Source organism: Silene latifolia, chromosome 1, assembly GCF_048544455.1.
Source record: "Silene latifolia isolate original U9 population chromosome 1, ASM4854445v1, whole genome shotgun sequence".
Classification (NCBI taxonomy): domain Eukaryota; kingdom Viridiplantae; phylum Streptophyta; class Magnoliopsida; order Caryophyllales; family Caryophyllaceae; genus Silene; species Silene latifolia.
This window is the reverse complement of record NC_133526.1, coordinates 167,881,859-167,891,633: the sequence shown is the minus strand read 5'-3', so window position 1 is coordinate 167,891,633 and position 9,775 is coordinate 167,881,859. Positions and strand designations below refer to the sequence as shown.

The following is a 9,775-nucleotide window of genomic DNA, read 5'->3' as shown; positions in this document are numbered from 1 at the left end:
TTCCATTCAAGCATGCACATAACTCTATTTTCTCATTCCGTGAAAGGGTATAAGCTGCTGGCGGTACAAATGTACGATTACCTCTCTTCTGTGGTGCCAACTCTAGCCTAATACCCATCATTTTCATATCTTCCCTAGCTGCGGCGTTATCCTTTGTTTTACCGGGAACATTCAGAAGGGTATTGATAATATTATCACAGACATTTTTCTCAATGTGCATGAAATCGAGGCAATGCCTGACCTCCAGGTCAGGCCAATATGGAAGTTTATCAAAAAAATATGGATCTTTTCTTATAACCACGAGTAGACAATTTAGAGCCGCTCTTCTTCCCATAATCTATCTCAATATGCTTTACTTTCTGATAAACTTCATGCCCACTCAAAATTCTAGGAGGTTGACGAAGTTCTTGTCTTCCATTGAATGTTTTCTGCATCTTGCGATAACAATGGTCATGATACAAGAACATCCTATTTCCCATACACACATACTTACGAGAAGATTTCAAGTATTCAGACTCGATATCCTCCCCACACAATGGACTAGCCTCTTTCCCATGAACTGTGTGCCCAGAAAGGTCACCATAATCCGGATAGTCAGATATTGTACACAATAACATCGCTCTCAAATTGAAAGTTTCGTTCTTATATGCATCAAATACTTCTATCCCACTATCCCACAACATTCGCAAATCATCTAGAAGAGGTTCTAAATAGACATCTATATCATTTCCAGGTTGTTTAGGGCCGGAATTAACAACGACAACATCAAATACTTTCTTTTCATGCACACATATGGAGGTAAGTTATAAATAGCCAACACTACAGACCAAGTACTATGTTGGCTACTCATGTTTCCGTGTGGGTTCATTCCATCAGTGGACAACGCTAGACGTAAGTTTCTAGGTTCATTGCCGAACTCAGGATACTTAGCGTCGGACGATTTCCATTGCATACCATCTGCCGGGTGTCTTAGCTTTCCATCATTTATTCTTCCTGTTTCATGCCAAGTTAACATTTTTGAATCATCGGGATTCGCATAAATCCTTATGAATCTTGGTATTACTGGAAAATACCATAACACCTTAGCCGGGATCCCTTCCTTATCCTTATAACGTCACTCCAAACATTTAGGGTAATTGGTTAAGTTTTGATATAATTTCCGATACAATATGCAATCATTTGGACATGCATGTATTTTCTCATATTTCATACCCACTCCTCTTATTAGTTTTTGTAACACCCCAAGAAGTGGAGAGAAAATTTGTCCCACATCGGGAAAATATGGAGCTTGTGATATGTTTATAAGGGCTTCCACCCACCACTTAGTAACAAGGCCTTGTGCTTTTGGGCTTAAGTGAGGACAAGTAATGGCCCCAAAGGTACACAACTAATCTTATTGGGGTTCTATTATGACCGTGGTGGGGTCGGGTTGTTATAAATGGTATCAGAGCAACCCTGCGACCGTGTGGTGAGCCAGTGGTCAGGAGTACCCAGGTCACCCATCTAGCGGGGTAGGATTCTGGGCTTGGCTGCGGTCAGCCTCCGGACACAACGAGGACGTTGGTTATTTAAGTGGGGGAGTTTGTAACACCCCAAGAAGTGGAGAGAAAATTTGTCACACATCGGGAAAATATGGAGCTTGTGATATGTTTATAAGGGCTTCCACCCACCACTTAGTAACAAGGCCTTGTGCTTTTGGGCTTAAGTGAGGACAAGTAATGGCCCCAAAGGTACACAACTCATCTTATTGGGGTTCTATTATGACCGTGGTGGGGTCGGGTTGTTATAGTTTTTTCGCCTCATATGTCTTAACAGGTAGAACATTACCATCAAGAAGCAACTCCTTTATCAAGGCTAAAAAACTAGTGAAACACTTGTCACTCACCCCATTTGTCCCCTTGATATTATACAAATTCACCACAGCCGACATTTTTGTGAACTTACAACCAGGATACAGAGGTGCTTCAGACTCACACAACTTCTCATACATGTTGTTAAGGTCATCCCAATTAATAGTGTCATCACCTACATCTTCAAAAACATTCGACTCATCATCATTCTCTTCATTATCTATAGACCCAACATTCAACTTCTCTGCTTCCAACTCAAAAAACTCGGCAAACTCAGGATCATCAATTAGCCTTTCGTGTACCTCAACATCATCTTCTTCAGAGCTATTCTCGTCCTCTAATGGTTCCCCATGAAAAATCCAACGTGCATAGGATCGACTAAATCTCCACTTTTCTAGGTGTATTTTAACGTCCGAAAAAGCCATATAGCTAATATTACCACATCTTTCACAAGGACATGCAATACTAGAAAGAACCGTTCAAATTGTTCGAAACGACTTCATAAAATTCAGCTAAACCATCCTTATAGTTGCGGTCACTCATATTTGCATCAATCATCCAAGTTCAAGTCATTTTTCTACATTCGTAATATATAGGCAACTAATTCAGAAAATCCAATAATAGGCAAACAAATAAACGAAATTCAGGAAAGCAATTAAGCTAAACTATCAACAAATTAGATAATAGCCCAACAAATTCACAAATTCAAAAATAATCGACTTTCATAGGCCAGGAAATTGAACAATCCTATATCTATATATAGCTTGAAAATCTTAATAAGAAATATTTAATAAGCTAAGAAACATATATACCTGATTGATAAACACGATGAGGGAGAGAAGACGGTGACAACAGTGACGGAGATGAAGACAGAGAGAGACGATAAGGGAGGAATGGAGGATGATATTTGTGTAGCAGTATTAATTAGCTTGTGTTTGTGTTTTGTAGCGTATAGCAGAATAAAGCGATCTGTTGTTCTTTAGAACTAACTTCAATAACAATGGTTATTGCATCTAGAACCGTTGTTAAAACCTAATAACAACGGGTACTAATATAACCGTTGTAATTACTTTTCACTAATTTTGCGCCAAATTATTAACAACGATTATAATGTATTACAGAGTAAACTGTTGTTATTAGTTTTTATATTAACAACGGTTTTTCAAGTTTGACCCGTTGTTAAAACCAATAACAACGGTTAACAACACATAACCGTTGTAATTAAGTTTAGTAAAATTTCGCGCAAAGATAATTATCCATTCTACAACTTCTTTTGGTGATTTTCGTGAATAAGCGTTGTTAAAGGGCCGTTGTGGTTGCCTGGATTTGTAGTAGTGAATCGACAACATATGTAATACCATATAACGATCTATTACGAAACTGATCTTCCGCATCTTCAACATATGAGGAACGAAGGACTTCCTTTCTTTCTCTCAGTTAACTCCGTACGTATCCTATTATATTTCCAAAAACTAGCTGTCAATGCATTCCTACGAGTCTACATTTCTTTATTCTATCAGTTGATGAAGTGTCTCATTAGTTATGCTTCACGAGCTTTTTTTTTATTAAGGCGTTCTTATATATATTTCCAATAGAACTAAAACCTAGAAAAACAAGGACTGAAAAAACTCCGAAAATAGAGACAGACAAACGGATCTCACCAAAATGGAGACTTTTATTGATTAATTCATAAAATTTCATACTAAAAATTGATAAATAAAAGCTTTTTGGGGGGCTTACCATCGGTCAATAGTCGATAAAAGCCCCAGATTTGATTGATGAAGATTAGGGTTTTTGAGAGAGAAGAGAGAGAGAGTTTTGTGTTTTGTAAGACGGTATCTTTTAATCACCCTTCATCGTTGTCAAAAAAAAATAAAAAATTTGATATTAACCAATTTTAATATTAAAATGGATAGATATAGTAGAGGCTAGTCCATAAAATAATCCAATCCGTATGAAAGAATGTCATCATATATGAAACAAGTTTTGAAAATGATGAGCACACGCAATGTTTTCCTGCGTCTCATCGCCACGTTTACTCTCTCTCATCGTCTATATCCTCAACACCTTTCGGCCACTTCCCCCTTCTATATATACACTTTCTTCACCCACTCTCTGACTCTCACCGTCCACTTTTTTACCTCACCAGAAACGCAAATAAAAGCACCTCCATAAACAATTAAGTTCACACTTGTACACCCATGAATATCAACAGCGCCAACAACTTCCGTCATCGCCGATTACCATCATCCGATCGTTTCCTCGACATTTTCTCTCCTACAAAACCGTCAACCGTCGCCGCCGCCGCGATCACCGATGAGCTCAGCGAGTCGGAAATCTTCTGGACGGTGACAGAGTCAACTCGCGAGTCGCCGTCTCAACCCGCTCGGCGAAAGCTAGGGTTTAGGCTGCCGGAAAAGTCTGGAATCCTGGTGGCGCTGGCAGAGGACGGATCCAGGCCGCGGGCGATCCCTAAGCCGCATGCAAGTAGCAACCGAGTCGGGAGCGAGTTGACTCAGTCGGCACCGAGTCAGCGGTTTCAGAACTCGGCGCCGATGAAGGTTCCTCCTGCGGCGCGGAACTCGAGAAGGTTTAGCGAGATCGATGAGAGTTACGAGGATGAGAATGATGATGAGGAGATGTTGCCGCCGCACGAGATAGTAGCGATGAAGTTGAAAACGACGTCGTCGGTGTTAGAAGGTGTTGGTAGGACATTGAAGGGAAGAGACCTGAGGCAGGTCCGTGATGCTGTGTGGCGTCAATCTGGCTTCATCGACTAATTTATTTTATTCATCTTAATTTAATTGTCACTAATAATAATAAATAAATAATGTAAGTTTGGTAGGGATGATAGGTTGGTTTTTGGAAGATGGAAGTAGCATTTTTTTAATGCTTTCATCGCCTTCACGAGTGAGTGTGAGAAGATCATTTCAACTCCTCCGTAAAGTTTAAATTTAAATTTAAGGATAGCTGAGACTCTAATATTCTAATTCTAATACTCCGTATTAGAATTAAGAGATTTGGTTTGCTCCAGTGTTAATTGTTAGATATTTAGGTTCAATGTATTTCTTCTAGTATGATTATTTGGTTATGATGTTTTCTTGCTATGTAATTTTGCTTTGTCCAATATTTAATGCAAGATGTTACGTTACTAGTGTAGATCCCGCGCAAATGCGCGGTAAATATAGGTCTTTTAATTTTTAATGTATTAGTTACAGATTTTAGATTTTATCTCGCGCATTTTTATAAAAAATAACTAATATTAAAATTAATCAAAAGAATTGAATAATTCCATAAATTGTGTTTTTTATGAAAATATTTTAACTACATCAAATTTTTTTAAAAAAAAATTTCATCACGAAGTTAATAGTAGGAGATACAGTAAAAAATTGAAATGAAAAATTAATAAAAAATTTTATTTAAGTTGTTAATTTTTTTTAGTGAATGTTTTTTTGTCACGAAGCTAATAGTAAGCATGTGTCAAGTTATTCTCTACCGTAATAATTATTGCATTACTGAAAAATTTAGCAATTTATACTTTATAATTTAATATCAATTTTATTTTATTTTAATGAAAAATCATAATTATGAATTTATTTAAAAAATTAGAGTTTATTTATAAGAATATATTCATTGAAAAGATAGTAATGTAATGAAAGAAAAATTTATTTATTACATTATTTAGCTTGATGCTTTTTGGAGGGAAAATTAAGAGAATTTTTATTCTCTTAGTAGTAGGGGGATTTTAAGAAATTGTTGACTTGTTTCGTCATTGTTTCGGTGACATGGAGCATTAGGAATCGGTCTGTTTAAATTGGTTTGGTAATTTGAATGTTTTTTTGTTCACAGTAGGCTCGAACCAAGCCCATTTCGGCCACAAGGAGTTTTCATCTAAAATCCAATCCAATGGCGATTTAAGCCGATAATGGTGCAATGTGGAAAACTGACTCACGAGCAGAGAATTCTTTCTTTGTATTGATTTTCCCATACTTTAGATTTGTATACAGAGAGGGAGAGGAGAATTTGTGATTAGTTTAAACACTGAAACTAAACGTGTTATGCAATAGTATTAGACAATAGTACCCAAAAAAATTAGACAATAGACAAGCACTTGGTAGTTGATTCACCTACATATCATGTGAGTTGTTTTAGTTTTAATACACGCCATATATATATATATATAGAGAGAGAGAGAGGCCGGATCCGGTGAGGCACCTCATTATGGCGAGGCGGCCGGTCTCACGAAATTACTACCTTGGACTGATTTGCATTATACATGGATGGGCTGATTTTGTAATGTTGGACTGAAAAAACAAGTATGAAAATTAGGGGCCAACAAGAAACTTTTCATTTGGTCCAAAACACTTTCTCTCTCTAAACTAAAAAAAAACCCAAATACCTTATTCTCTCTAATCTAAACAAAAGGCCCAAATTCTTTCCTTCCAAAACTACTGAGTTTGTGCGCTTATACAAAATCACTCAATTTGGGCATTGATTTCAAAGAGATCATCAAATTTGTGAGACGATTTCATCAAAATAATCAAATTCTGACAATCAAAGAGGCGAATTCATCAAATTAATCGATTTCTTAGAAGATTTCGAGGTAATTTCATATTATTTGATGAAAAATTGATTTTCTTAACTTCGTTCATTAATTGATGATATAATGATCAAATTTGAACAAAATCGAACTGTTTTGTAAATTTATAAGGATCAAAAACTGAAGTATTTCGTTAGTTTAGGGTTTGAATTCGATCAAAAGCGAGCAATTGAGCAATTTCGTCATTCGCGGTGTAAAATTTGTTGATTTTGTTAATTCATTCATTAATTGATTATAATTCATTCATTAATAAGGCTCAAATTGACGTTGCGGCTTTAATTTCAATGGAGATTACGGACATTACAAGAATCGGTGATAATCTGCTTTGTTGAAAAGGTAATCTCCGTTTTTTCGCTATTTTATGAAGTGTTTTGCTATTCTCCGATTTTGTGAATATGTGAGGTTATATTGTGAATCTAAGAAGTTATTTCGTAAATCTGAGAAGTTATTTCGTGAATGTAGGCTATAATATCCTGAATTTGATCAAAAATAATCAATTTCGCCCTACTTATTATGGTATTACTGCTGATGTTGCAGGTCTAACTCCTGATACTACAGCGACTCCTGATAATAGTGCTATTACAACAGGTATTCTGTTTTGTCCCTATTTTATGAATTTGAGACGTTATTTTGTTCGGTTTTGTGAATCGAGAGGTTATTTTGCGAATCTAGGAGCTAATTTTGTGCATCGGAGAGGTTATTTTGAAAATATAAACTGCATTCGGTTTTGTGAATCGAGAAGTTATTTTGCGAATCTAGGAGCTAATTTTGTGCATCTGAGAGGTTATTTTGAAAATATAAACTGTTCTGGTTTTGTGAATCTGAGAGGTTATTTTGCGAATCTAAGAGATAATTTTGTGCATCTGAGAGGTTATTTTGAAAATATAAACTGTCTATAATATCCTGAAACTTGGATCGTGGCAGAAATTGTTTGACATTGTCTATTTTGTGAATTAGAGTGCTTATTTTGTGAATATAAGAGCTAAATATAATATTCAGAAAACTTAAAAATCTTGTAATTTTTCATCACATAAAATTTCGCAGGTTCATGGCTTTCGAATTAACTAAACAACAACATTCAAAAATAAAATAAATGAAAAGCTGAAAAATTAAGCAAGATATGATATTTGTTTAGTTTATCAATCACCCCTATTTGTTCGAGGCAATGCACATAGAGCAATATTGATATAGCTATAGGTGCGGCGTTCATCGCATCAATGAGTGATCTTCCTGCATGTTTAGATGAATATGGGACTCTTCTACATACTGAAGTGTAGCTAAAATATTTTGAATCAAGCCTTGATGCTACCCATAGAAAGGGCCCCTGAACTCGGGAATAGGTAGCCAGCCATTCAGATCTAGTACGCCCAAATTGCTCGAACTTCTCCTGCAACTTAAAAGCCTGTTTGCAGCCATTGTCATTTGTGCCAAATTGAATTAGTACTAATCCCATAAAATGACAAGTCTGCCTGCAGATAACAGGCACCAAAGACTCTATCTCATAACCTTGGCTCATTAAACAATCTGCTAATTTAGAGAGGTCAGGACAAACATACTTCCCTTTTTGATTCATATAACCTGGAACATTCGCCAAAACACAAGTATAGGGAAATACAAATAAATGAGACATTGTGTGCAATAGGGATTTTTGAAATGTTTTACAGAAGAGAGAAGAGAGGTTATTGGTATATACTATTATGTTTCAGAAATTAGATATTTATAGGCCTGGTATTTGGCACAACTGTCAACAGTGCCTGTTCACATTACCCATGTATTAAATTTTTTGATTGAATGCTTGATTGTTCAATGTCCTTTTCTTGGGAATGGAACTGTTATTAACAAATCAACAAAATCTCTAGATACATACAACCTGACCTTTTCTTAAAAGTGAATTCATAATCTTCACCAATTTTTTTTTTAATTATTTGAACTAATATTCTGATACTTTATTTAGTGAATCTCGGACTTTATTTGGTGAATCTCAGCCTATAGTTAGTGAATCTTGGGCCTTATTTTGTGAATCTCTGTTGTTAAACGTTACTGATGCAATTTATTTATTTCTTATTGTGTGAATCAGAGACCCTAGTTTGTGAAACTAGAAGGTTATTTTGTGAATCTTAAATAACTAATATATACAACCTGGGTAAGATTAAAACTAAATAAGATGACAAATTCTGAAAAGTTTGCACAAGTCCGCACCATTGAATGCTTTAATTGTCTTGTATCAGTAATATTGCATGCTTTCTTTGTGGGGTAATATCCGTATAATACCCTTAAAATATAAGGACTATAACGCAAATTTTATATGTGATTATTGTCATAAACAAAATTACAAGAGAAAAACGATAAAGCACAAGAATTAACCTTCGGTCCTAGTGCAATTCGGCAATGATAGAGATCAAAGTAGATCTCCTCCTAATTGTTGCACCCAAGATCGTCTGAGAATATGCCCTTGTGCTAGAATGTATTCTCTAATTGCCTTGCAATATTGAGAGAATTGATGTGTGAAGTTTTCAGATGTGAGATCTAAGTTTTGAGAGGAAATGTTCTCAAAACCCTAATTATTTTTGCAAAATGAAAATTAGGTTAGAAAGGAGGAGAAGCTCTCCTTTTGTTCTACCCTTGCTCGGTCTGTGGGTTTCATTAGGGAGGGAGTGGGCTTTCCACTTCCTCCTTATTAAACTCGTGATCCGACTTGAATTGCTAAAACGTATATGACGGGTTTTTAAATATAAATTGTCATCGGTTATCGGTAATTAAAATATCAACTAGTAACATGACTTAGTCGAAATATTAATACATGTCCGACAAAGACAATATTGTATAATTAATTTATTCAATATACATTAATCAAATATAATCGCTTATATTTAATTTACGAATTAACCGCTTAATTCGTCTTAGCCATTTTTATTTAATCCGTATTAAATAATTATCTCAACATCGCTTTTGACTAATTATTAGTCAATAACTCCGACTAACTGGTTAGTCAAAATTGGCATCAACATGACTGTATTTTCATACCGTCACATCTCTCAAACGTATCCTATAGGTGTGACTTTTAGGGACCAGTTGATCACCGCCATCTGTATGACAATAACGTCAAACTTATCTAGCAAGCCAACCGTTATTGATAAACGTGGACCAACTGATAATAATACAAAAGTATACCCTTTGATCCTTTTAGAGATTTAAATGTTATTGCACTAACTGTAGAGGACACCAGCCCCAACATTCTTATCTATGGTTGTCGATGTCATTCTTATTATGGTGTTCCTACTATTTTGTTAATTTGAAACATTATTATTCTGAAACTTTATTTGTT

General features: G+C 35.5%; 1 protein-coding gene across 1 annotated transcript; it reads left to right on the top strand.

The window, feature by feature from the left end:
* Positions 1-3,809: 3,809 nt before the first annotated feature.
* On the top strand, positions 3,810-4,998 carry LOC141609180 (uncharacterized). The gene has a single exon (XM_074428366.1). The coding sequence runs from the start codon at positions 4,052-4,054 to the stop codon at positions 4,628-4,630; it is 579 nt and encodes a 192-aa protein (XP_074284467.1). The 5' UTR covers positions 3,810-4,051; the 3' UTR covers positions 4,631-4,998.
* Positions 4,999-9,775: the final 4,777 nt, after the last annotated feature.

Coding starts and splice junctions, on each gene's coding strand:
- LOC141609180 (XM_074428366.1), top strand. CDS start 4,052: ATGAATATCAACAGCGCCAACAACTTCCGTCATCGCCGATTACCATCA.